This window comes from Ictidomys tridecemlineatus, chromosome 13 (genome assembly GCF_052094955.1).
Source record: "Ictidomys tridecemlineatus isolate mIctTri1 chromosome 13, mIctTri1.hap1, whole genome shotgun sequence".
NCBI lineage: Eukaryota > Metazoa > Chordata > Mammalia > Rodentia > Sciuridae > Ictidomys > Ictidomys tridecemlineatus.
Window position 1 is genome coordinate 90,023,021 of NC_135489.1, and position 27,971 is coordinate 90,050,991.

At 38.5% G+C, this 27,971-nt stretch overlaps 1 protein-coding gene across 2 annotated transcripts; it reads left to right on the plus strand.

The window, feature by feature from the left end:
* The first annotated feature begins 55 nt into the window (after nucleotides 1-55).
* Seh1l (SEH1 like nucleoporin) lies at nucleotides 56-25,487 on the plus strand. 2 transcript variants are annotated; one of them, XM_078030491.1, is made up of 9 exons: nucleotides 56-307; nucleotides 3,784-3,834; nucleotides 9,855-10,001; nucleotides 12,454-12,665; nucleotides 15,024-15,122; nucleotides 19,113-19,253; nucleotides 20,200-20,357; nucleotides 21,682-21,832; nucleotides 24,697-25,487. In XM_078030491.1, exons 1-9 carry the CDS (start codon nucleotides 197-199, stop codon nucleotides 24,896-24,898), a joined length of 1,272 nt encoding a protein of 423 aa, XP_077886617.1. In that variant the 5' UTR covers nucleotides 56-196; the 3' UTR covers nucleotides 24,899-25,487. The 2 variants fall into 2 exon arrangements, with proteins under 2 accessions (XP_077886617.1, XP_077886618.1); XM_078030492.1 differs by lacking the exon at nucleotides 24,697-25,487 and adding an exon at nucleotides 23,064-24,648.
* The last annotated feature ends 2,484 nt before the right edge of the window (nucleotides 25,488-27,971 follow it).

Below are 27,971 nucleotides of genomic sequence, written 5' to 3' on the forward strand. Positions count from 1 at the left end.
CGAGGGGCGGCCCGGCGAGGGGCGAGGTGAGCCAGCCGAGCTCGAGGCGACCGAGCGGGTGGGGGCGGGGCGAGCGGGCCGAAGGAGGCGCCTCGGCGGCTAGGTCCCCGAGCCTGCGGGCCACGCGCCGCCGCCGCCGCCGTCGCCCTCTTCGGAGGCGGGAGGGGCTGGCGGAGGAGGCGCGTCGTCGGAAGCCATGTTTGTGGCGCGCAGCATCGCGGCGGACCACAAGGATCTCATCCACGATGTCTCTTTCGACTTCCACGGACGGCGGATGGCCACCTGCTCCAGCGACCAGAGCGTCAAGGTGCGCGCGGCGCCTCGTCCAGCGGGAGAGGGAGGGAGACCGGCGTGGAGAAAGGGGACTTGTCCCAACTCTAGGGCACGCCACCCAGCTCGAGGCCCGGCGCTCCCGGGGCGGCGGGCAGGTTGCGTGGGGGTCCGGACGCGGCGAAGGCCCTCCGCGCCCGGTATTGTGGAGTCCCGGCCGCGCCGTAGGCCTGCGCTCTGTCCTTGGGCTTCCGGCGCGCCTGCGCAGGCCGGTGTCTCGCCACGTGCGCGCTCACGCCGCGGGGCGCCAGGGCGCAGGCGTGGGCCGCGCTTCCGGCGTCAAGGGGCGGCCTCGGAGCGGGGAGGCCGGGCCTGGGCTGGCGCCTGCCTCGTTGCGGTAGCGAGGTCCGTCTGTGGAGAGTCTCCACCGCCGTGGCCCTCACCAGGGGACCTGGTCCTCAGCGAGTTTCGGATCAGTGCTCGCTTTGTTTCCCAAGAAAGAAACGTGAAAAGCCACTTGCAGTCCCAGCCACGGTCCCTCCTGGGGTCCAGAGTTGTAGTGTTTCTCCACGTTCCCTGGACACCGTTCTCAGAGTCCGCAGGGCTCTGGGACTTGGGTCCCTGGAGATCAAGGGTACTGTCCTGGAGATAAAATGTGGAGCGTAGGTTATTTGCATTCTGGACAGCTCCAGAGTGCCTGGAAATCTAAGGACAGCTTTTCCTCCTTTTTCGCCTTCAAGTTTGATACCAGTGATCTCTTGAAGGTCAAATTGTAACACCCAGTTACCCATCGAGGAGCCAGTGTTGCAGTACTGGAACGGTCTAATATCACTGGGAGAAGTGTCTATGTGGTTAACAATATAACCATTTCAAGGCGTGCAGTTTGGTGACATTAAACAGCGTTCCCGTTCTGCAGCCGCTGTCGCTGCAGAAGCTCTCCACCATCCTGACAGGAGCTAGGCTCCCAGCAACTCCTGTCCTCCCTTCTGCTTCATGAACTTGCCTATTCTGGGTGTCTCATATAAATGGAATCATAGTCTTTATGTCTGATGTATTTCATAACATAGTATTGTCAAGGTTCATCTATATTGTAGCATATGTCAGAACTTCATTCCTTTTTAAAGATGAATAATAATTTGTTGTGTGTATTGATCACATTTCCCTTATTCATTTCATCCATCCACTTTTTGTCTATTGTGAATGTGGCTGCTGTGAATATTGATGTGCAACTATCTCCTAGTTCCTGTTTTCCTGTTTTGGGTATACATCCTCATGTATATAGCTGTCATAAATTGGATGATATGAATAATGTAGGCATATTGATTAAATATATAGGGGAGAGAGTTTATGCTCTGTATGACAGCCTCAGAATAAAACAGACAGCCTTGTTTTATTGATTTATAGAAAGGTTGTGTGGGAAGGGTGTTATTTTTACAGAAAGTCTTAACTGAAAATAACAGCAAAGTACAGGGGTTTATATTTCATGAGTTTTTAGGTTTTTTTTTTTCTTTTCATTATTTTCTGGCCTAATACCCATTTTTTTTTTCCAGAGTACTTTTTTTCTACTAAAGAGCCATATCAATATACACACATATAATTTATTTGTGAAAATGATATACTTCACTTTTAGAAATGTTACGTATAGCTACGTGCAGTGTGGCACATGCCTGTGATCCCAGCTGCTCAGGACTCTGAATCAGGAGGATCACAAGTTCAAAGTCAGCATCAGTAACTTAGGCCCTAAGCAACTTAGTTAGACCCTGTCTCAAAATATAAAAAGGGTCCAGTGGTTAGCATTTCTGGATTCAATTCTTGGCACCAAAAAAAAAAAAAAAAAGTGTTACTTATAGTTTCATTGCTATCTCAACACTTGTTAATATTTATTGGTAGTCTCTGTTCTTTTGATATTTTAAAAAATTAATGTAAAAAAATTTTTGTTCCATTATTGCTGCACTGTTTCAACCATTACCATTCCTAATGGCATAAGTAATATCTGTTAACTGAACAGACCATACAGTTTTTTCATCATCTGCTTAGTACTGGATCTTTTAGTTGATCCTTCAGTTTGTAGGTTGTCTGTCAGATGTCAATAAAAACTTCATTAACTTAGCATATTATGTATTTTGAATTATTTCTTTAGTTTAATTCCAGAAGAGAAGTTAGCAAATATTCTAAAAGAAGTTAGCAAATATTTTAAAAGTTTTTAAAAATTACTGGAAAATTGCCTTTTTGCACCTCGTTTTTTTCTCCCCCTGTAGTGCTGGAGCTCAGATCTATGCCTGGCACATGCTAGGTAAAACCCTAAGCTATATTCCCAACCCACATTACATTTCTAGGGTGAGTATTGATTTGATAGAATTTTTTTAATATATATTTTTTAGTTGTAGATCGACATTTTGTATTATTTATTTTTATTTTTTATTTTTATGTGGTGCTGAGGATTGAACCCTGTGCTTCTTCACACATGCTAGGCAAGTGCTCTACCACTGAGTTTACAACCTCAGCCTCCTATTACATTTTTTTCCACAGGTTAAATTGGCACTTTTTTTTTTTTCAAACTAATCTATAACTTTAGAGTATAATAAAATTCAATATTTTACTTTAACTTTTGTTATATAAACAGTTGATCCATGTTATTTATGGAGTCTTTATTTGTGAATTTTCTTATTAACTAAAATTTATTTGTACCCACTTGTGCTTTTCCATTCATTTACAGACTTGGAGAATGGTAAAATGTTTAAATTCCTAGACATACTGTTTTAGCTGAGGTAGAACAAGGTGACAGACACTTTGTTTGTGTTTTGACTCACACTGTGAACAAATTCTTAGTATGTTCCTTTAGTGCCATGATTTTTGTGTGTCTTGTTCTTTATTAGTGATCTTATAGCCTGAAATGGTGTAGTGTTGAAGTGCTGCTTACTGTTCCTAAGCGCAGGCAGGCTGTGACAAACCTTACCAAGAAAAGCCTCCCTCAGGCCCACATTGCAGTGTTTTTGCTGGCCAAGAGCAATGTGATGAATCAACAATGTATTTTGATTAGTTGATGAAAATGTTAAGACTAGAGGCAAGCAGAAGCCTGACCCTGCATTTCCCTTAGGAGCAGTGATGCAGAAGTCAAGGCAACTTTACAGAATGTAACTACTGTTCGTAATGAGAACAGAGGGCCCAGGGTGTAACATAGTGGCAGAGTGCTGGCCTAGAGTGCATAAGGCTCTGGGTTCAATCTTTGGCACATCAACAAAAAGGAAAAAAAAAAAAGAAAATTGACTGTAATGGTAATTGTTTCTGTTACCTGTTAGAGCTTGGGTTCCTGGATCCCTCAGTCTTGCTTGGCCCAGTGCCTGACACATTCAAGGTTCTTAATCAATCAATAGTTGATTGAAGGAACATTTCCTTACAGGTTTTATTCTTTTGTGAAGTTTATTTTCCCCTCTTTGCCTAGTCACTGATTCAGTCATATAGCTTATTTGTGGAAATTCTTTGCATAAAATATCTGCCTTTTGTTTTTCATAGGTCTGGGATAAAAGTGAAAGTGGAGATTGGCATTGTACTGCTAGCTGGAAGGTAAGTATTTAATTACTGTGAAAATATAGCAATTAAAAAAATGAAATAGCTGAGCGTGGTAGTGTACACCTGTAATCCCAGCAGTTTGGGAGGCTGAAGCAGGAGGATTATGAAGCAGAAGGATTCAAGTTCAAGGCCAGCCTCAGCAACTTAGTGAGGCCCCAAGTGAGTGAGACCCTGTCTTTAAATAAAATACAAAATAAGGCTGAGGATGTGACTCAGGGTCAAGTGCCCCTGAGTTCAGTCTCTGGCAACCCCCATCCCAAAACAGAAAATTGCTGGGAATATGGCTCAGTGGTTAAGAGCCCCTGGGTCCAATCCCTAGTACAAAAAAAAAAAAAAAAGAAAAAGAAATATTTACTATTTGGTTGTATCAATGAGTTGCTGTTCAACTTTGGGAAAATTATAAAATTTATGCATAGTTCTTTTCCTGGAAATATATTTTATTCATTTTTTACTATTAAAATAATATAAATATGTTTTGCATACATATTTATTTTTTGTAATTACATAGTCAGGAATGAGAGTAAGGATTTTTTGTTCATCACAGGAACATTGCTGGCTTTTGTTCCTGTGGCGAGCAAATGCATCCCCATAACCTCTAGAATTAAAAGTCAAATACAAATGAAGCATGTTTGATATCTCTCATTAATAGAACATTATCTAGTGACACAACTCTATAGAGAAAAGTCAGGTTATTCAACTCAAAAAATAACTTAAATTTAGGGCTACAATGTAGAAACCTGTGGAATGAAATTCTGTCTGAAAAAGATATTTTTGGTTAGCATTTACAGGTGGGCATTTTAAAAATGCAGGCTCTGAGTAGCTCCGGTAGAAACTAGAAATATGTTTTGGAGAAATTTTTTTTTAAGTTATAGATGGACACAATGTCTTTATTTTATTTTTATGTGGTAGTGAGGATCGAACCCAGTGCCTTACACGTGCTAGGCAAGGGCTCTACCACTGAGTTAAAACCCCAGCCCTCAGAGAATTTAGGAATAAGAAAATATGTAATTCTCTTTCATTCTACATGAGTAGTATTAGCATTTCAGCATGTTTCTTTACCTTTCTCCCTGACATATATTTTCTTAAAAATATTTTAGTTGTATATGGATATAACACCTTTATTTTATTTATTTATTTTTTAAAATATTTATTTTTTAGTTGTAGTTGGGCACAGTATATTTTATTAACTTATTTTTATGTGGTGCTGAGGATCAAACCCAGGTCCTCACATGTGCTAGGTGAGCGCTCTACCACTAAGCCACAACTCCAGCCCAATATTTATTTGGTTTTATGTGGTACTGAGGATCCAACCCAGTGCCTCACATGTGCTAGGCCAGAAGTCTACCTCTGAGCCTACAACCCCAGCCCCTGACATATTTTTAATAGTTGTGATGTTTTATATGTAGTTTTCATTTATTTATTTATTTATTTTGGTACTGAGAATTAAACCCAGGGATGCTTTACCACTGAGGTATGTCCCCAGCTCTTTTTATTTTTTATTTTGAGACGGGGTCTTGCTAAATAGCTGAGCTTGCTAAATAGCTAGGGTCTTGCTAAATTTCTGAGGCTGGCCTTGAACTTGAGATCCTTCTGCTTCAGCCTCTGGGTCACTGAGATTATAGGTGTGAGCTATCGTACCTGGCTTAGTTTTATTTATTGATTTTTTTTTAAATTTATTTTTCAATTAAAGCACCTTTAGCTGGAGATGGTGGAATATCTCTGTAATCTCAGCTGCTTGGGAGGCCAAGCAGTAGGATTGCAAGTTTGAGGCCAGCCTGGGCAACATAGCAAGACCCTATCTCAAAAATTAAAAAAGGGCTGGAGGTTTAGCTCAGCGGTAGAGGACTTGCCTAGCATGCTTGAGGTCCCAAGTGCAATCTCCAGTACGGTAAAAAAAAAAAAAAATAAAATAAAAATGAAAACACCTTTGGGGTTGGGGATGTGGCTCAAGCGTAGCATGCTTGCCTGGCATGCGTGTGGCCTGGGTTTGATCTTCAGCACCATATACAAACAAAGATGTTGTGTCTGCAGAAAACTAAAAAAAAAAAATTCTCTCTCTCTCTCTCTCTCTCTCTCTTTAAAAAAAATGAAAACACTTTTACTCAAGAGTTTTTCATAACTTAAAGGGTCATCAATTTTAAATGTACATTCAGTGAGATTTAGTAAATTTAAATGAATGTGGAGCCATCATTACAGTCCAGCTTTAGGATACTTCATTAGCTTAGAAATTTCCCTTTGCCCATTTACAGTTAGTCCCTAGTCCCATTCCAGACTCCCAGCAACTGCTGATCTACAGTTTCATCTTTCCTAGAAATTTCATGTACATGGAATCTTTAAATATTTAGTTCTTGGTGGGTAACTGCTTTCTTGGTGGGTAACTGCTTTCCCTTAGCCTGTTGAGGTTCATCTGCATTATGTAGTGTCAGTAATTGGTTCCTTTTAAAGCTGAATAGTCAGTCGATGGTGTAAATATGCTACATTTTGTTTATCTAATGATCAGCTGATGAACATTTGAATTGTTTTTAGTTTTTGTCTGTCATGAATAATTTATGTTTATTCAACACAACACATACTAAAACACCTAAGGTAATAATAAGAGAAAAATTGCATAACTGGTGTGATTATTGTGTACAGCCAGAGGAATGAGAAGTTATGCTCCATTTGTGTACAATGTCAAAATGCATTCTCCTGTCAGGTATAACTAGTTAGAACAAAAGAGAAAAGTAACTGGCTCTGGGGGTTGGTTGGACCATTGTTTTTGGGCCTGTGGTGAGGCAGTAGATCATGGCACGGAAATATATTGGAGCACAGCCACCCATCTTGAGGCCAGGGAGCAAATTGAGAGAGAAGAGGTTGTCCTCCAGGGCATACCTTCTGTGACAGAAGGGCCACACACCAGGCCTCACCTCTTAAAATTCCACTGCTTTCTAGTAGCACCTCTGAGGGAACAGGCTTCCATTCCAGCACATGGGCTTTTGGGGATGTTTGAGATCCAGACTACCATAGTGTTGTTAAGAATGTGCCATGCAGGCCTTTGTGTGGATATATGTTTTTATTTCTCCTGAGTAGATGTTTAGGGTTTATTTCTCTTGAGCAGATGCTAGGCTGTATATGTTTAATTTTAGCTGCCAAATCTTCCAAAGTGACTGAGTTATTTTATATTCCCACAAATGATATATGAGGGTTATAGTTTCTACATTGTTTCCTACAGTTGATATTATTATTGTTGTTGTTGTTGTTGTTATTATTACTTGTTTTGGGGGGAATGGGATCTCATTAAATTGCCTTAGGCTGGCCTCAAATTGTCAGTCCTTCTGCCTCAGCTTCCCAGTATCTGAGATTACAGGCAGGTACTGCAGTACCCATCTTCTCTTTTATTATTAGCTTTTTTAGTGGGCATGAAGTGCTATCTCTTTGGAGACACACACACACACACACACACACACACACACACACACACTTTAATGTGGTGCTGGGGATTGAACCCACGGGCTTGAGCATGCTAGGCAAGTGCTCTACCACCAAGGTACATCTTCAGACCTTTTCTTATTTTATTTTGAGACAAGGTCTTACTAAGTTGTCCAGACTGATCTTGAATTTGTCATTCTCCTGCCTTACCTCCTGAGTCTCTGGGATTTTAGTCTAATAATATGTTTTAAAAATACTTCCCTATGTTTTTAAAGGCTGTATAAATAATAAATATTACCTGTTTTGCTTAACTGATGAATTTTTTTTATTGTGAATATTTTTGTACACACTTTATTCTTTAGTTAGATGTGTTTATTAGGAACCTAACATTTAATAAAATCCTCTGTGTTAGTGCATTTTTTCCATAGTAACTCTGAATGAGAATTGAAGGTAAAGCATAAAGGACTAGAGCAAGCTGGATGAGAAGGGTGCAGAGTGTACAATTGCTGTTTGTAGAGAATCAGATGTGACTGCGTTACTATTAGTGTCCTTGATGGAGTTTGCCTGCAAACAGGATATTCTGTCAAGATATAGAAAGGCAACAGCGGACATGCTTGAAAACGAGGTGTCTGCTGTCCTTGGGAGGGCTTGTTCGCAAACGAGGGGCTCCTTCAAGGTTTAGATAAAGTAATAGCGGACATGCTTGAAAACGAGATGTTTGCTGTCCCTGGGAGAGTCTGCTCACAAACGAGAGGCTTCTTCAAGGTTTAGATAGGTAACACAGACATGCTTAAAAACGAGGTGTCTGCTGACCTTGGGAGAACTTGCCTGCAAACGGGATGTTCTGCCAAGTGGGCTAGGAGGGCGCTGAGAAAAATTTTTTATCTGTTCAAAACAAAGAGCAGAGCTCAGCATACTCCAGGCTGAGAGTAGATTAGCCATGAGAAGCGGGTCACTTCTGATTAGAAAGTAAAACTTCTGTGTGCTAAGTTTAATTAGCTGAAAGACCTGATTCATTGATGTTGGAAGGCTGCCTTCTTTGTTCACAATACTATAAAAAGATTGCTTGTACACAATAAAGGACTTTTTTTTCTGCTGCTGCTTTGCTTGCTCTGCTTCTTCTTCTTCTTTGTTTTCCCATGCTGACCTGCAAGTGAATTACTGCAACAGCTGTTACCATGTAGCTGTTCTTCTGCTACTGACTATAGAAAGTGCACGAATAGACCCAGCCTACCTGACATCCTCGCTTGGCTGCGAGTGCCCTGTAAACTGTCTGTTATCTCCTTTCTGGATGGTGTGGCTGACTGGTAACTGTATTGTCTTAAGAGGCTGATGTTATGTGTCGTTTTTTTGGGAAAAGATCAAACCTCACAGTTTGAAGTATCAGTTTGAACCACTGTAGGTTGATGAACATCTATCTGTATTTTCTCAGGGTCTAAGGATTTTGATTTCTCATATTTAACCAGATATCAGTTAGAATCATTTAAACATTTTGTTGCTACAGTCTTTATATACTGTTAGGCTTTTGAATCAAGTTTATTATCATTGCTATTATTATTATTGGACTGGGGATTGAACCTGGCTTTTCTAAGTCACACCCCAGGTCCTTTCTTTTGCACATGCTAGGCAAGCACTTTACCACTAAGCTACACAGCCAGCCTCAAATAATTCTTTTTAAACCAGAATAGTGGTTTTCTTTATTGTTATAATCTGTATGCCACAATATTCACCCATTTAAAAAGTATACAATTCCGGGAGGCTGAGGGTATAGCTTAGTGGCAGAGCACTTGGCTAGCATGAAATAGGCTTTGGGTTCTATCCTCATTACCACAAAGAAGAAGGAAAAAAGCCTGTGTCAAGTGTAAATTTAGAGATAGTCAGAATTCTGCACCTATCACCACTTGATAATTCCAGTCCATCTTCATCATCTCGAGAAACCCTGTGGGGGCTGGGGATGTGGCTCAGTGGTAGCGCGCTCACCTGGCATGCATGCGGCCCGAGTTCAATCCTCAGCACCACATACAAACAAAGAGGTTGTGCCTGTTGAAAACTAAAAAATAAAGATTAAAAAATTCTCTCCTCTCTCTCTCTCTGTCTCTCACTCTCTCTTTAAAAAAAAAAAAAAAAAAAGAAACCCTGTGTCCTTTCCCAGCCCTTGGTAACTGCTGATCTACTTTCTGTTTCTATGGATTGTGTAGCAGATAATTTTGGTTAATCCCATTTTATTTATTAGGCTGATGTGTCCTGTAGAAAGAATTGGCAAGTAAAAAATTGTGGACTGGTAGAATCTGTTTCTAAACTTCATAAAGCCAACCTCTGAAGCAAGACTGCTGTTATGGACACAGGAAACAGTGAACTTTGTCCAGTTGGGTTTGTCTTTATTAGTAAAATATTAGGAGAACAACTTTAGGGGCCACTGTTCCAAGTAAAGAATATCTTCTAAAGGTTAAAAAATTATAGAACTTAACTTTTCATTAAAATATTAAATAAACTAGCTTTTTTCCTCTTACTAAAGTAAAAATATCTATTGTTTTCTCAAGTAAAGCCTTGTCAAACTTTGTATGAAATATGAATTAACTATGTTTTTTTTTTTTTTAATACCCCAGACACATAGTGGATCGGTGTGGCGTGTGACATGGGCCCATCCTGAATTTGGACAGGTTTTGGCTTCCTGTTCTTTTGACCGAACAGCTGCTGTATGGGAAGAAATAGTAGGAGAATCCAATGACAAATTGCGAGGACAGAGTCACTGGGTAAGACTCCTGGTGGTGTTCCTGGGGTGGAGACCACCTTTTAAGAATATCTTGGGTACTTGATAAAACCCCACCCCTTCCTCTATATTTACCAGTTCCACTGTCTTTTCTTCTGTGTTTTTCTCCTACTTGTTTATTTAATTTTATCTTAGGCCTGAAATGATACTTAGGAGCACTTTTGGCATTAATTATAATTATGATGATGAAGCCAGAGTACTTGATTTATGTTTGATTTTGTGCTTCATATGGTAATTAGTATATAACTTTTCCCACACTCTAAAATCTTTGAAAATTTATTTTTTTCTATTTTGTGGTTACGTGTGTGTGTGTGTGTGTGTGTGTGTGTGTGTGTGTGTATGTTGTTGTGTGTTTGATGCTGGGGATTGAATCTAGGTCCTTACTTGTGATAAGCGTGTGCTTTACCACTAAGCCACACCCCAAGGTCCTCTCTCTTTTGTGGTTGTTTTTGCTCTACAAAATATACTCTCTTTTATGTGCATCAATTAAATTCTAACTCTGCCTTGATTGGACAATTGATTTTGGACAAGAACATAATCTGTGGGCTGCTTAATAAGTTCCTCAGTCTGTTAGAGAGTTGAACAACAACAACAACAAAAATAGAAAATAAGTGTTGGAGTTGTCTTAGAGAATATGAAGTCGTGTCTAATTATGTTTTTTTTGTCATTTTCCTAATGATTAATGATGTTGATAATCTTCATGTACTTGTTGGCTAATTGTATATCTTACAGAGGGAAATATTTGTCAAATCCTTTGCCTATTTTTTAATTGAATAATGCATTTTGTTGTTACTGAGTTGTAGTTATTTATATATTTTAGGTATTAATCCCTTATCAGATATATGATATGTAAATATTTTTCTTCATTTGTGGGTTGCTTTTTCACTCTCTCTTTTTTTTTTTTTTTTTTAAACCAGGGATTAAGATCAGGGCCCTCTAATTTTTGTGCTCAAGCAATCTACTGCCTCAGCCTCCTGCGTAGTTGGAACTATACATGTACACCACCACACTCAGCTGAGTTAATTTTTGAATACGGTATAAGATAGGGTCCACATTCATTCTTTTAGATGTGAATATTCAGTTTCCCCCAAACCAGTTTTTGAACAGACTGGCCTTTCTTCTTTTTACATTGTCTTGGCAGTCTTCTTGTAAAATCAGTTGACCCTATAAGGACGATTTGTTTTTGAACTAAATTTTGTTTTCTTGGTTTGTCTGTCTCCTTATGCTCTTACCACTCTATTTTAATTACTGTCACTTTGTTGCTTGAACAATATTCTTTTTACAACTGTTCCTATAGGGACAGGGGTTGTTCTGATTGCTTTTGCACTAGGGCCTTCCTAAGGCAAATGACTGCCTACTGAGGAGGAGAGAAAGAATTTTAGGAGTTTTAGCATCTGAAGGATTTTTCTTTTAATTTCAGAGTATTTATTTGTATTTAAAGTAACTATAATTAGTATACTTAGTTTTTTTTATTTGTCTCGATATAAATTATTTAGTAATATGTAGACAAGAATTTGCTAAGAGGTTATCTTTGATTTCTATGTGATACTGTTTTTTAGAAATTTTTAGTATTGGGAGTCTTTAAGAAGTATTTTGATAATCACAGACAATAAACTGTTTTCTAAATTTTATTGATGGTTTTGGGCAAATATTGTGTAATCTAGGTTCCAGAAAATAGCTTTTAAAATGTGATGTTGGAATTCTGTAATTATCATGATGTCATCTTCATTTTCTTAGTTTTTTAAATACTTTCACTTAAAAGTAGATGTGGTTGGTCCAGTGGGGTTACCTGTCCTTTATGCTTGAGAGATGTTGTAACCTTCTATTTACTATAGTTTAAGGATCTTACTTCATTTAATTACTGTTTGCAGCATGCCTTGCATGACAAAGTGACCTATAGTAAATTCTAACAGTTTCTAGTTTTGTGAACAATGTGCTTAAGAGAGATTGCTTACAAAATAAAGTTAGGCATTTTTTGTCTTTTTGTGGCACTGTGTCAGTTAACCCAGAGTGTGGTACGTTCCAAGCAAGTGCTCTGGTGTTGAACTACGTCCCTCATTTAAGTTTTGTTTAAAATTGATCTTGCTAAGTTGCTCTGGCTGCTCTTCCTCTGACTTGTGATCCTCCTGCCTCAGCCTCTAGAATAGCTGGGATGACAGGCATACATTAGTGTCCTTGGCTAAAGTTAGGCTTTCTAAGGCAGACTTTCTTTTGCCTTAAAGATAGTAATTAATTTGTTAGTGATTTTTGTGTGTTGTATTTTGCAAAGTGCTTTGTAGGAAATTGAGGCCCAGGTAGCTTTTACTAACTTATTCAAGTTTATATTGCTAGTAAATTGCAAAGGACTTTGTATGTGATTCTAAAGCCTATGTTCTTTCCACTGTACCATGTTTTGTTTTTGTGTATAATTTAGGTTGATAATTACTGTTTTTCAGGTGAAGAGGACAACTCTAGTGGACAGCAGAACATCGGTTACTGATGTGAAGTTTGCTCCTAAACATATGGGTCTTATGTTAGCGACCTGTTCAGCAGATGGTATAGTAAGAATATACGAGGCACCAGACGTTATGAATCTCAGCCAGTGGTCGCTGCAGCATGAGATCTCATGTAAGCTAAGCTGTAGTTGTATTTCTTGGAACCCTTCAAGGTAAGCTTCTCCATCAAACCTCTGATAATATAATCCTAGTAAAACAGGATAGTAATTTTTTAAAAATATTTTTTAGTTGTAGATGGATACAATACCTATTTACTTATTTATATTTCTTTATTTTTATATGGTTCTGAGGAGTGAACCCAGCTCACATGTGCTAGGCACATGCTCTACCAGTGAGCCACAGCCTCAGCCCAGGCTAATAATTTTTAAGCTAATGATTTGATGATTTATTTTTTTCAAAAATGCTTTTTTTAACTATGTGATCTTGAATTAAAATTTTCCCTTTTCTTCCCTGCCATGTCTTTCATCCCTGTGTTTTTACCCCACAGAGGATGCTAGCCATTGTAAATATTCTGAACTTTCTGGGCATTTTCTGAGTATATACAAATAAATATTTGGTGTATTGATAAACATACAGATGTGCAGATGCATCCAGATACACTGATATAGTAGGCACACAACACGATAAGTACATCATGGGCATTTTCCCATCTACAAGTATATTAAGCTCTTTTATATCATTTCTTTTTAACTGCTATGTAGTGTGTAACCTTTTAAAAAATTGTAAGAATCACTTGGTAAAAAATTTTTTAAGTAATGTAGAGGAGTACAAAAGTTCCTTTGGCCTCTAAAAATAAATTGTTGAAGTTATGTTTTTAGACTTTAATCTTGGTGGTCATATTACATTATAAATGATTTACTTATACCCAGTCTCCTGCTCTGTAGTCTTGCGACAGTGTTCATGCTCACTTGTGAAAGATGAATGTAGCACCTTCATAAAACCTTCCACCTCCCACGATAAGACTAGTAAATATTAGATGTTTTATTTGTGGTAACGTTGGTAGTTGTTTTAGTTATATTGGTAATTATTATCTCAAATTTGTATCTTTCCTTACTGATACATGAGTTTTTAGGTTATATATTGTTTTCACTTTTTAAAAATTTGTTCTTTTTTTTTTTTTGGTACCAGGGATTGAACTCAGGGACACTCAACTGCTGAGCCATATCCCCAGCCCTATTTTGTATTTTATTTAGAGACAGGGCCTCACTGAGTTGATTAGTGCCTGGCCATTGCTGAGGCTGGCTTTGAACTCCTGATCTTCCTGTCTCAGCTTAGCCTCCTGAGCCGTTGAGATTACATGTGTGTGCTACCATGCCCATATTATTTGTTCTTTTTAGATATACATTATTGGTTTTTTTTCTTAAAAAAGAAGTTAGTTTATTTTGCTTCTACCTCACATGATCCTTTATTTTCTAGTATTTATTATATTATTTATAACTGACAAGATTTATGATATTCTAACATATTATGTAAACATTTAATATGTGTATGATTATTTTTTCTTGGACTACTAGTTGATTCTAAAAATTAAGTAGTAGCTAGATTTTCTTCGTTAGGTTATGTAAATATTCATTGTAGATGCAAATGTAATATATTCAGTATAGATGCAGATGTAATAATCTGTTTCTTGAAAACTTTGTTGTTTATGCAAAATAATCTCATGTTTGGTTCTCAGGAATACTCTAAATTCCTACCATAACACTTTGTAGTATACTGTTAATTTTCTTACATTAGAAGACTTGATCTAGTTACCTGAAGCTTTAGTAATGAAGAACTATGTTTTTTTTTTTTTTTTTTCCCCTAATGACCACATTTTGCTTTTGGCTTGAAGAGGTTAACGATCACAATAGTGAGGCTAGAGGTTAAGCAAGAGTATTACTGAGATATTGTTTAATTTGGCTGAGGGAGGCAAAAGAAATTGATACCTTACTATAATTTGGTATAAAAATGAAAAGTGTTTATAGTTCACTTTAGTAGAGCCATTCTGATTACTCATCATCTGCTTTTTCTAAAATGAAGTTGCCTACACACAAATTTTGAGGGGAGCCTGATATGGGAGCATGATTTCCAGGAGGTAGTCTTTCCTACTCTTCCTCCTTCTGCCTGAGTTTCTTCCTTTTGTACAAAGCATTTGGAACTTTGTGTTGTCAGGTTCACCATAGTAGGTACCTCTTCATTGCATGTCTGCAGGAGGACAGACTGCTGAGGCATCTTAGGTATCTTTTTTAATCTGTTGAATGTTTGAAACTTTCTCTTTTGGGGGAAAAAAGCTCCTTTCTAGGCAATAGAAAATGTGTTTTTAGAAATAATTCAGTACAGCTTGACCCATCAGTCCCCTGTGTGACATCTTTAAACACACATACTGCAAGGTGTGGCTGTGAGGTGAGTGGCAGGGAGCTGGAAGTCAGTAGGGCCAGACTGAGGTGCAGATGCTCAGCTGGTCTTGAGTTTGTGATTCTTGAATCCACTGTCCTGATGATGATGTGAAGTGTTTTTACTCTTCATTTCAGCTCCCGTGCTCATTCTCCAATGATTGCTGTAGGCAGCGATGACAGTAGTCCAAATGCAATGGCCAAGGTTCAGATTTTTGAGTACAACGAAAACACCAGGTCAGTACTGCTTTGATGTTAATTACTGTTCAGAGTTGCCTTTAATATTTAAGAGTATGTTTCCTTTATTCATTAACTGAATTAGGCCAACTTCTGTCTAGGATTTGATGATCTGAGGTTCATGAGGGGAAGGTAATTGTTCTCTCAGTATTTAGCATCTTGCAGGGAAAACAGAAATAATACTGAGAAAGAGGGCGAATTTTATGACCTAAGAGAATTAGAGTTTGAGCAGTTTATACCTGGGGAGCCCTAATCCAGTTTGGGGGCCAGGAAGGGTCATCTGCAGGCTGAGTATAGTCTGTCAGATAAGAAGGGCAGAATCCCAGGCTGGGGATGTGGCTCAAGCGGTAGCGCGTTTGCCTGGCATGCGTGCAGCCCGGGTTCGATCCTCAGCACCACATACAAACAAAGATGTTGTGTCTGCCGATAACTAAAAAAATAAATATTAAAAAAAAAATTCTCTCTCTCTCTCTCTCTCTCTCTCTCTCAAAAAAAAAAAAAAACCATAAAGAAGGGCAGAATCCCTCCATGTGGAGAAGAGTGCAGGTAGGAAGGCCCAGGAATCAACATATGAGCCAACATATCACAAAAGGCACAAGGGAGAGGTGGTAAGGAGGAGGAGGCAGGACACAGGTCTGCAGGACCTGCTGTCTAGGTTTCCAGAATCGTGTGGTCATGTGAATGGGAGTATCTGCATAGGTGAGGGCAATATGAATGGATTCAGTAGTCCAGGGCGGGGGATTTATAGTGGCTTTGTAGTACAGTAGTGGCCCTGGGACAGAAAGAAATGGCCTGTGTGAGATGAGTGGTATCAAGAGGATCAGGTGGCTGATTGAATGTAGTCAGGGAGAAGGGGAAAGGATCAGGATACTTTAATGTACATTATGAAATTTGAATACTATGAGTAGTGTTGGCATCTTTTCTATTAGCACTGTTTTACAAATGAAGAAACAGAGACCAACATTGTAAAACAACCAGTTTATAGGGAGTCAGACCAGAAACAAGGTCTTTTTTTGTTCATTACTTTGTTCACTCCCACTGAGACTCATTTGGTTTCTTTCTTTCTTTCTTTTTTTTTTTTTATTTAACATTTATTTTTTAGGAGTAGACACAACACAGGGTCTTTATTTTTATATGGTGCTGAGGATCAAACCCGGGTCCCGCCTGTGCTAGGCAAGTGTTCTACTGCTGAGCCACAATCTCAGCCCCTCATTTGGTTTCTTTAGATAGGAAAAATATTAGATAACCATTAATGAAGTATAGCTTATTTCAGGTCCATTAAACAACAACAGAATCATCAAAAGTCAGATTTTTGCAAGGACATTTTACAAGTATCAGGGACTGTACTAAGCCAAAGAAAATACAGTACAGTCCTGTATGTGTGACGCTCAGAGCCTTTAGCATACAGATGAACATAGTGTAGTGCTGAAGATGCTGTGATGGTTGAAGCATGTGCCAGGGAGAGCAGAAAAGAAGGTCTTGTGAGCCTGAGAGAGGTAAAGTGGGAGGAATTGTGTTGAAGCCTCAGTTTTGAAAGATGGAAGGTGATCTGCAGACAGACAAGGAAGGGAAGTAGGAGCAAAGATCAGGAGCATGGCACAACACGGTGAGAGATTATACTGCAAGTTCAGGGTGGAAGAGGCATGCCAGCAGGCCAGGGCAAGCATGGCCTCTTTCCTTTTAGTTCTGAAGGGTCTTGAAGAGGCACATGTATTTAACTTTTAGGAAGATGATCTTGGGAGCTGTTTAGAAGAGAGACCAGGAGCCAGGGAAATTGAGGAATTAATGAAATAGCTCCATTGTGTTAAAGCATGAGAGTGTGTACTAAGGCAGTGGTGGAGAGGAGGGCCTAAGGAGACCCATCCAAGATGTGTAGTGATACTACTGAGACCCTTTCAGCTCCAATGAGTTCTTCTAATGTGGCTGATAGTTAGTGCCACCTGCTGAGATGGGCCTATGGGATGCGACATGAGGGGAGAGGTCATTCACTTCGGAAGTACTTAGTTTGAGGTTTCTTTGGGACATCCAGGTGGGAGTATCTAAAGAACAAATGGGCATGAAAGCTAAGATAGTTACCTGTTGCTACACAGCAATTTCACACTCTTAGTAGTGTTTATGAGCTCATGGTTGCTTTGGCCCAGTTCAGGGAGGCTACACTTGGGAGCTCACTTGCTGTTGACAGTGTCACTGTTTCTCCCTCATGGACCATTTCTGGGGTAGCTCACAGCATGGCAGATGCTTCTTCAAGGCGACAAGGGGAGTCTCCTCACAAGACGGGCACTGTTAGCTTGTGTATATGATCACACAAGTGTAATCCTGTTAATTTTCCACATTCCTTCCCTTGGTTAAACACAAGTCATGGGCTGGTTTTGCCTGCACTTGTCGGGAGGAGACTCCAAAAGCCAGACCACCTGAAAGTGGGGTCCTGGGCTCTTTACAATCTGCCACAAAGCTGGTGTCACTCCTACCTTAGGACTTCTTACTAAATGTCACAGTATAGCCATGATTGAACAGGCTGGGATTTGGACATGGGCACTCTGACTTAATGTGTGTGCTCTTTAGTGCTATGCTTCCCTCTTATCTGGTCTTTGGGAGAAGGGACTGGATTGGAGGTGAGATGCACATGTGTGTGTGTGTGTGTGTGTGTGTGTGTGTGTGTGTGTGTGTAAATTTGAATATGAAAACATGTATACACGCATATGTTCATTCACATATATGTGTATATGGGAATTGATTGGTATATGGGTAGTAAAGCTATGAGCATAGAAACTTTGCTGTCCAGGTAGGTCATCTGTGGATATTGTTAAAATGCATGTTCTTGATTGCTTGGGCTTGTGGTGGTGCTGAGTGTACATCTCTCAGAAGCTTCCAGGCAGCTTCGGACCACACAGTAGAGGCAAGCATACGGTGGAGACTGCTTAGGTGATTGTTGAGAGCCACAGCCGAAGGGGCCCCAGCAAACTTCCAGCTGCCAGCAAACTTCCAGCTGCCAGCTGATGATTGGCTCACACAGTAGAGGCAAGCATATGGTGGAGACTGCTTAGGGGATTGTGTCTATAAAAAGAGGAGCTCAAAGAGAGGAACTAGAGTTTTTTTAGCTTGGTAGGTATTCTGAAAGGTGTCAGGGTGAGAAGGTTTAAGTATAGAAGGCAGGGAAGCACCGCTGTTTCGGAGGGTATGTAGAAAACTGACCTGCCAGCTCCTCACTGTTCTCCTTTATCTGTAGATAAATAGATTTGTAAGAGTGAACTAGACTTGGGCAGTTTCCCTTAGTCACCTTGTGAAAAATTCCCATTGCTCCCAGCTTTATTATTATTTTTTTTAAATTTACACTCACGCATGTAGCTAATTCCTGGCCTGTTTCTTAAAAACTATATCAATGGTTCCTAAATCAAGACTTAATTTTAGTTAAATTTTTATTAAACTGTTTTAAGTTAAATTATCAAAGGAGTAAACCTGGGAGGTTACATTGGTTTCCTGGGGCTGCCAGAACAAATTACCCCAAACTGAGTAACAGCCCAGCAGAATTGTTTGCTTATAGTTTTGGAGGCCAGACATTTGAAATCAAGCCATTGGCAGGGCTGTACGTTGCCTGAAACCTGTTCTCCTTGGCATTTCTTGCGGCTCCAGGAGTTCTTGGCTTGTGGTGGTGTAACTCCAGTTTCTGCCTCTGTTCACTAGAGCCTTCTTTGCATCTCTGTTTCTTCTCTTGTCTTAGGAAAGGACAGTGAATACTGGATTCAGGGTCCACCTTAAATTCAGGATGAACTCATCCTGAGATCTTTAGACACAGACCCTTTTTCCGAATAAGGCCAGTTCACAGGTTTGGGGGGTTAGGATTTAGTCCCTTTTTGGGGACCACTATTAAGCCCACTGCAGAGGTGAACATGCCTTGATTATGAGCAGAATGAAAAAAATTGAGGTACTTTGATGTGGAGTTTTGCAAATTTTATTTTCAGAAATTTTAATGTAAATTGTTTTTTTCATTAGGAAATATGCAAAAGCCGAAACTCTCATGACAGTCACTGATCCTGTACATGATATTGCGTTTGCTCCAAACTTGGGAAGATCTTTTCATATTCTAGCAATAGCAACCAAAGATGTCAGAATTTTTACATTAAAGCCTGTGAGGTGAGTTTTAGAAACAATTATGCATTTGAAAATACTCTTGCCCCCTAATTGTCTTTGGAAGAGAGAATTGGTAACTATGATCTGAATGAAGAATGGTTCTTTAATGAACATTGTATATGTAACTGTGTCACTCTTTGGGATAGGGAATTGAGTCAAGAGAGGAGACTTACATTCTCAACTGTTTTATTTAGGCTAATACTAACAATGAATTGGTACAATGAATTGGTACTCTAAATATAATTGGTACCCTACAAAATGTTCCAAAGATGAGAAGTGGCCATCTACTTAGGAAAAACTAAATTAGCATTGAGATTGAGACATTTTGCAAATAATCTCGCTAGTTTTAATTTTGAAATGTTTTAGTTCTTTTTCTTTTCATTCTTCCCTTCTTGCTTTTCTTCCTTTTTCAGCTAATTATTATCAAGCATTTGATTCCTCAGCCTTATTTGGGGGAATAATATCCTTATTTGTCTCTGAGTATCATTTATGGGCTGGGATCACTCTGGGTCCTGTGGGGGAATCAAATGAAAATGGCACTAGCAGCCTGGTGCAGTGAGTGTGGTATATAATTCCAGAAATTGGGAGACTGAGGCAAGATGATTGAAAGTTTGCTGCTAGCCTTAGTAACTTAGTGAGGCCCCAAGCATCTTAGTGAGTCCCTTTCTCAAAACAGGAAATAACAAGGGCTTCGGGCTGTGGCTCAGTAATAAAGTGTCATGGATTCAATCCAAGTACCAAAAAAAAAAAAGATGGCCACACTTGACCAGCTCAAGGGCTTGGGGTAGGGGAGTATACAGATAGGCAAATTACTATAAAATTATGTGGTAAATAAAGTACATGAGATCATTTGTCTTTCTTATTTAGGACAGTACATATAATTTATCATTAAATTTAAAAATTTCCTTCAGAATTCCTCAGAAAAAATTTTTTTTCCCTTAATTAACAGGAAAGAACTTACTTCCTCTGGTGGGCCAACAAAATTTGAAATCCATATAGTGGCTCAGTTTGATAATCATAATTCTCAGGTCTGGCGAGTGAGTTGGAATATAACTGGAACAGTGCTGGCGTCTTCAGGAGATGATGGCTGTGTAAGACTGTGGAAAGGTAGGAAGAGTTCCATGGAGGGGTAATTATTGCTTTATATTTTGCTTTTAGAATTTTCATTGAGGAATGTAAATTCTGAAATATTTTGAAAAGAATTACCTTTTATAGCACCTTTAAAATCAGTATCTTATTACTTAGTTCACAGTACTTAATGACTGATGGAATTGTTTCTTTATATATAAACATGGCAACTTTTAAAAATAATGGTAACAGTATGTAGTATCATCAATAAACAGATACCATTTACTACATATGTAACTTGTGTGGCTCTTCTACCAACTTGGGATAGGACTCAAGTCATCTCTTACTACATAATTACATTAGACAACCAGTCCTTAAATCTAGTGTCCTCTCCACCTCCTTTCTTGGGACTTCTTGGGACTCTGATTTTTTTTTTTTTTTTTTAGTTGTCAATGGACTTTTATTTATTTATATGTAGTACTGAGAATCCAACCCAGTGCCTAACACTCATGCTAGGCAAGCACTCTACCACTGAGCAACAACCCCAGTCCTGGGGCTCTGATTCTTAGTTTCTTACATGTAGCATTCTGAGAGGGAGCTAGGTCTGGGTGGTTGACAAGACTTGTCTCTGTAGCTTGGTTCTGCACTTTTCCACGATTGTTTATCCAGCAGGAGAAAAGTCTGTGGTTTGTACACCACGATGGTGGGCAGCATGCTGTACTTGGCATAGCCATATTGTGTCACTACACTGAATGGCCATTGTTTCTCGAAGTGCAGTCTGGCTAAACCTTGGGCCTCCCGTGGCAGAAATAGCCCAGATTTTCCTTTCCTCAGTGTCATTTGATTTTAAAAGAACTGTGCTGTCATTTTTCCTCTGGGCCTCAGTCAGGACTCTGCAGCCTCACTTGAATTTTCTGGGCTCTTTGACTGTAGGGCCATGTTGGATAAGCCAGTCCAACCTACAGTCAAAGGGTTTGCTGCTCACATCCATCTGTGAAGATAGCAGGTCCCCACATAACCAAGAAGATATCTTCATTACCTTATGCAGATTCGTTATAACAGAGATGGAGATTTTATTGTGATATTAACTTCATAACATGATGATGTGGTAAAAAAAAATAAAACAAAGTAGAAAATGGGCTGGGGTGTAACTCAGTGGTAGAGCACTTGCTTGGCATGCTTGAGGCCCTGGGTTCCATTCCCAGAACCTAAAACAAAAGGTCTTTAATACTTACCTGGAAAGAAATGTAGCCCACAGTTTCTGTCTCATTTCTTTAATTTCCGTTTGAGGACATGAATCTGGATTTGTGCTACTGTGCACAGGTATCACTCATGTTGATGTCTTTGACCGTTTTTCTTTTAGCTAATTATATGGACAACTGGAAGTGCACTGGCATCTTGAAAGGTAATGGGAGCCCAGTCAATGGGAGTTCTCAGCAAGGAAACTCAAACCCTTCCCTAGGTTCAAATATTCCAAGTCTTCAAAACTCATTAAATGGATCTTCTACTAGCAGGTAGGCTGTTCTGTGGGAAAAATCAGAAGTTGTCTTCTTTTTTAAATCATTCTGGTCATCATACTAAAGGCATGCTGTTTTATGAATTATAGGATGAATGAGAAAATGTACAAATTATTAGTGTTAGAATTTAAAAATTGACGTTGTTAGCTCTGAATTTGGCTTACTTGGTCATAATTTTTATAGGTAGGTTGGGAGGCCATTAAACTAAACTATATTCTGAATTGAATGGTCTGTTAGGAGAAATGTTTGCAGCTTTCATATTCTACCTTGCCTCTGCAGCAGTGAGAGGAAGAATAAATAGTTTAATAGTGAGGGTTTTAGTTCTGGATAAGCACTGTTTTTTTAGTGCTTAGAGCATATAGTTTCTGCTTTCACATTAGGTCAAACAAATTTTGAATAAAATGCATTAAGGCTTTGTAAAAGAGAGTGAGTTAAATGATTTGGCTTTTGTGTTTAAAACTTTAAAGTAGATTATAAGAGGAAATGATAACACTCCAGGTCTTGAGTTTTTAGAATATTTAGCATATTATTAGATTCTTGCTTCTCGTAATAAAGAATCTTTAGAACAAAAGAAAACTTGATGTAACCCTAAGAATCATTTTGTTTTCATATTCAAATTTCAAATATGTGACTTTATAAGAAAGTTATTTTAAATATACCCTTTTGGATAATTTGAAATGGAGTTTAGGAAATGTCAAAACTAAGTCTTCACAAACTGATTTGTGCTGTCATTGTGCTGTAGCTTGGTTCTGCACATTACCCTTATTGTCATCCTAGATCCTAAATAAAAGAAGAAAAGTGTATTTAAAGTTTCTTCAAGTATTATTATGTTGTTATATTTTTATAAAGAAGTCATGAATATGAGGCCCTGGTTTGATCCCCAGCACTGCAGAAGAAAAAGGAAACAAAACAAAACAACAACAAAACAAACAAATAAAAAACAGGAAAAAGAAAGTCTTGCTACTTGATTCTGAGATTTTTAGTTTTACATCTATTAAAACAATTTTAGGTTGCCACATAAGATGGCAGATTATAAAGATGAGTTCATGAAGCAAAGAATACTAGAGTGTATATTTTAAATCTGGCTTTAGGAGGCTGCCTGTACTGCCGGTTTTCTTTCGTACATAGCTTTGACGTGTTTGATCTGTGTTCTTATTGTGCCGATACCCATCTGTGTTAGATCTGTGATGCATTTTCCCTTCTCCATTTGCATTATGTCCTTTAACAGAAAGCACAGCTGAGTACAAGCTAACTGGAGTAACTCTGCTGTTTTGCTGCTTGTTGCATGCACACAGGAATGGGACGCCAGCTCCTTTCCCCCTTCCCCAGCGCCGTTTGACCTCTCCCAGGACACACCAGCAGCCTGCTTACTACTAAACGCAGCCCCAAAGGCCTTTAGAAATGCAGTTGATATCATTTTTTTTGTATAGTCAGTTTATTGACACTATTTGAAACTCTTGAGATTTAAATGGAGAGGCTTTTTGTTGAGACATTGTCACCAAAACAATTTTTTGAAATGTTGCTGAAACTCAGTTGGATTTGAAAATTAAAGGATTGTTAAATCCTTATAACTGGTTGGGAGGAGGGAAGATACCATTTTATTCCATTTGGAGAATATAGATATATTTCTTTTGTTTTCTAAATAAGCTAAACATGATGAATTTTTATAATTTTAATTCGAAGATTGAATAAATATTTTTCATAAAGATTGTTTTGAGTGCTAATTTGTTTACCTTTTGTAGAATTGTTTTATAAATGATATTATTTCATACAACTGTCATTCCTTTGTAATATTTAAAAAGTAGTAGTAAATGAGGAAATTAGCAAAGTAGTATTAAGTAAGATGAAAGTAATTTGACTGTACAGTTTGTAGCCAAGTGGAGTGTTTGGTATTGTTTTATTCATAATTTGGTGGGAAATGGAAACAGCTTTATATGTTTCCAATTCATATTCACTAAAGACTTAAATGTTTCTGATATGTGCATGTATATTTTTGTGATGTGATTTCATGGCTTAAAGTTTCCTTCAAGACACAATTTGGAAATATAATCAGTTATAGTTTTGCTAAAAGTGTGCATGCAAATTAACTTACAAATCTCATGTCTCAGGACTTCCTTTAGTTTGCTGTTTCAGCTTGTTCATGTCCTCTAAGGCTCTGATCTTGATGACATAGCTATAAATCTTTACATTTGCTAAAATGCATAAGTATTACGGGTAAGTTATACAGTGGCGCAATAATGATAATAGGGCATAATAATTCTTTGAGTCCTTTTACATATCAAAATTCTGTAGCTATTTTAAGGTTTTTGCAGAAAAATAAGTATATTTAATGATTGTATTTCTTCAAAAGTATGTTGCAATAGCCGGAAATACAATGTGAAAGTGTATTCAAATTGGTTTTCAGTATCATGTATGCACTAAAAAAACGTGTGCCTGCTGCTGCTACAGATGGAGCACTGCTCTTAGCGAGAAAGCACATTAGATTGCCAGTTTACAGAATGGCATCAGACATATTTCTGAGAGGTTAGACAACGTTTTAAATTTATAAAATTAATGTCTTTGTAACATTCATACTGATAATTTCTTTGATATTTTAACAGATTGTATTTCTTTCCTTCAAGTTTCTATAATTGCTTAAGCAGTCTTGATTTGAGTAAGGGTCTTGGTTTGTGCTATTATGTTCTGTTAGTTTGGCATGAATATACTAAAGCTTTTTTTTCCAGCATGTGTTTTCTCCTCTTTGGTTCTCTTTGTATTTACTACTTTTCTCTTTTTCTTCTGTTTTGTTTTTTCTTTTCTTTTTTTTTTTTTTTCCTGTTTTGTTTTGTTTTGGTGTTTTGTTCCTGTCTCCGTTGTTTCAGGTATTTCTTTCCCCCTCTGGATTCCCCACGGGCTGGATCGAGATGGTCCAGTTATGCCCAGCTCCTTCCTCCTCCTCCTCCTCCTCCTCCTCTGCTAGAGCCCTCTTGCGATGCTGACACTGCCAACCTCCAGTATCCTCACCCTCGCAGACGATCTCTCTCTCGGCCTCTTAATCCCTTACCTGAGAATGAAGGGGTTTAAAACACTGACTTAATATTTAAAGGCCTTATTCAAATGCTTGTAAATGCTTTCATTCCTGGCTGCTTTTTGTTTTTCTTCTTTTTCTTTCAGAAGACTTTTCTTATTTAGGGTCTGTCTTGCATGTATCACAACCAGAACACAGTGTTTGGAACCTAAACCTGTTTGTGAGTCTGCATCAAAGGAACATTGGCTTCACTGGTTGATAACCTTTGATGAAATGTGTACAGATAACATCAACTGTGAAAATTACACAGTAGCTGACTTCCAAGTGCCTGTTTTGTAAATTTTATTTTGAATTGTTATCATAGTCTTAAATTTTTTCTGCTTTGTCATACTGGTTAATGTGAAAACATCATTATGGAATTCATTCTGCCTTTGAGACATATTAAGAAATGTTTTTAATTTTTACAGGCTAAATGTTGTGACTAATGTGTAAAATAAATCATTCCTGTGTATAAAGCAGCAAAACAATATGGATATTTTGTCTTTTTTTTTTAAGGAAATTGTCTTTCACTACTTGGAATTTCTATTTAAAGCCTTTGTAATTATTATCCAAGTAGTTATTTAATAAAATCTATTTTAAAAGACATGAATCTGTTGCCTTATAAAAATAGAATGTAATTTACTTAAGATTGTTCATACGACTTACTCTCCTTCTACCACGTCACAGAAACCAAAAAATCCAAACAAAAGGAAAATAAAGGGATTAGGATGCCAACATGAAAATTAAATCTAGAACTGAGAGATGTTGATTATCACTAACTTGGTTATTCAACATTGGAACAGATTATTTTCTAAAATATTTTAAAGTTAGAGATAAGAATACACTTGATAATATGGTGAAGTGATTAAAACTATGAGGCTAGGAATATTCTTATAGGTTCACATTTCTTAGGATCTGGCAAGAATTTAACCTTCAGGGCTAAAAGGAGATGTATCTTGAATAGTATTTCAAATATGGCTAAGTTGCTGACCCTGGCCTTTAACTAGCAGTCCTCTTACCTCAACTCTCTAAGTTACTTAGATTACCGGCATGTGCCACTGCATCCAGCCTCATAGTTTGTTTTTTTTTTTTTATATTTTTATTTTTTAGTTGTAGTTGGACACAATACCTTTATTTTATTTATTTTTATGTGGTGCTGAGGATCGAACCCAGTGTCTCATATGTGCTAGGTGAGTGCTCTGCCGCTGAGCCCCAGCCCCATAGGTTTTTAATGTTCATAGGATAGAGAGCAGATAGAATATATACTACATTTAGTTTACGGAATATATGAATTTTGTTTTTAATTAAGATGTTTTATCTGTAAAGTTAGCATTCCAGTGTAAAAAGAAATCCTTTTCAAATAATTCTTGATGGTTTTCCTTTTGTTAAAGGACTTTTAGATTATGTCGGATCAAAGCAAAGACTCCAGTTTAAGGATGGATCTAGCTTAGAATTAATAATTCATGTCTTTGAGGTTTCCATCATTTTGGAGTTAACTGGGGTTGGAGTGACAAAGAGTTGAGACCATTCTCCAATTTAGTGCATACTGGGCACTTACTATGTGCAAAACACCATAAGACATACAAGAAATAGAAAAGTAGTCTGCATACATTCTGGTGGGAGAAGGCATTTCCAGTTTATAAAAGGAAATGGGTTCTGCTTTGTAAGAAAGGTAGAAACTGTATAGTTGGCATAAAAACCATTTACTTAACTGAGCTGGCAAGATTTGGAAGGGATGTGGGATTTCAACAGGTGGAGTTGAGGTGGAGGAAGGTGAAACAGGGTAGAGTGCTTAGGAAATAGGTAAAAGTCTGATGGAAGAGCAGAGAACATTTAAGGAGCCAGTGGGAGATTAATCTGGAATCATTCATTGTGGAAAGTTTTGAATATTTGTGGCTGAGGCGTAACATTTAGAGCACTTGGTAAAGAAGCTATGGGAGATGTTTGAATTTGAGGCATCCATTACTATGGGGTGGAGCCTGTGTTGGCTCTACTAAATGTCTAAGGAGATTTGGAGTCAAGAGTTCTATTCCTCCTTTTCAGTGGGCAAGAAGGTTAGATATTGAGGTGTAAGATGATGGCTAATGTTTGTTGAGTACGGTCGTGTACCAATTCTTTCCTAGATGCTTTACATGAGTTAACTGCTTTATATCCTCACAGCAAGCCTCTGGGGCCAGTCATCTAAATATGCTTTTACAGATGAGAAAACTGGGCTTATTGCTACTCATCCAAGGTACAAAGCTAGGATGAAACAAGAGAGAGCCAGCACTCAGATGTAGGTAGCTTGGCTTTACTGCCTGCAGATCTCTTTGTCACTAGAAAATCATGAATATAACAAAGTGACCAAGAAGTGGTAAACAAATGACTAAGTCTGGAAAACGCTGTCATAAAATTTATACCATCAATAGAGAACCTACAAGTTTACGTTGGCCCTCGGTTCAACTTGACCCTGATCACAGTACTCAGAAGATGCTACTAGGTCTGGAGGGTTTTAAGAGGAGAGATCAAGAGAGGTGCAAAGAGGCCATAAAGCAGAATAATAGAAGGTGTGTGTATGTATAGAGAGGAGCAGCATTTTTCGTAGAGAAGGGAACCAGTAGAAAGGGTAAACAGGATTAATAACTAGGCAGTTTTTTTTTTTTTGAGGAAACAAATTAATCAAATAAATGGATCAAGTTTAAACTATATATTCAACTCGGTGTTTCCCCCTCTTCATTCCTCCCAAGTGCATCTTTAAAAAATATCCAGTAACTGCTGAATGAAGTTAAGGAATTAGCTTTGGGAAAGAGGGACCTCTTTTACCTGACACTATATGGAAGAAATTTTGAGGTAAAGGACTGTATGAAAACTTTGCGATAAATTTTGAATGAAAGGTCCGCAAGACCTTTTTGGTCTGAATGACTGAAAGCAAACTGCTACATTTCAGCGCCTGCCAAGAGGTGGTAGGAAAGGTCCGCGGCTGCTAAGGACGGGAGGATATCATTCGCGGGGGCGAAAGCCAGTGTCCTGGGGTCCCAAAGTGAGCGCGGTGAGCTCCGCTTCCAAGCAGGCCAGGGCGTCAGGGGCGGCACCCCAACTCCGCTACCCCGC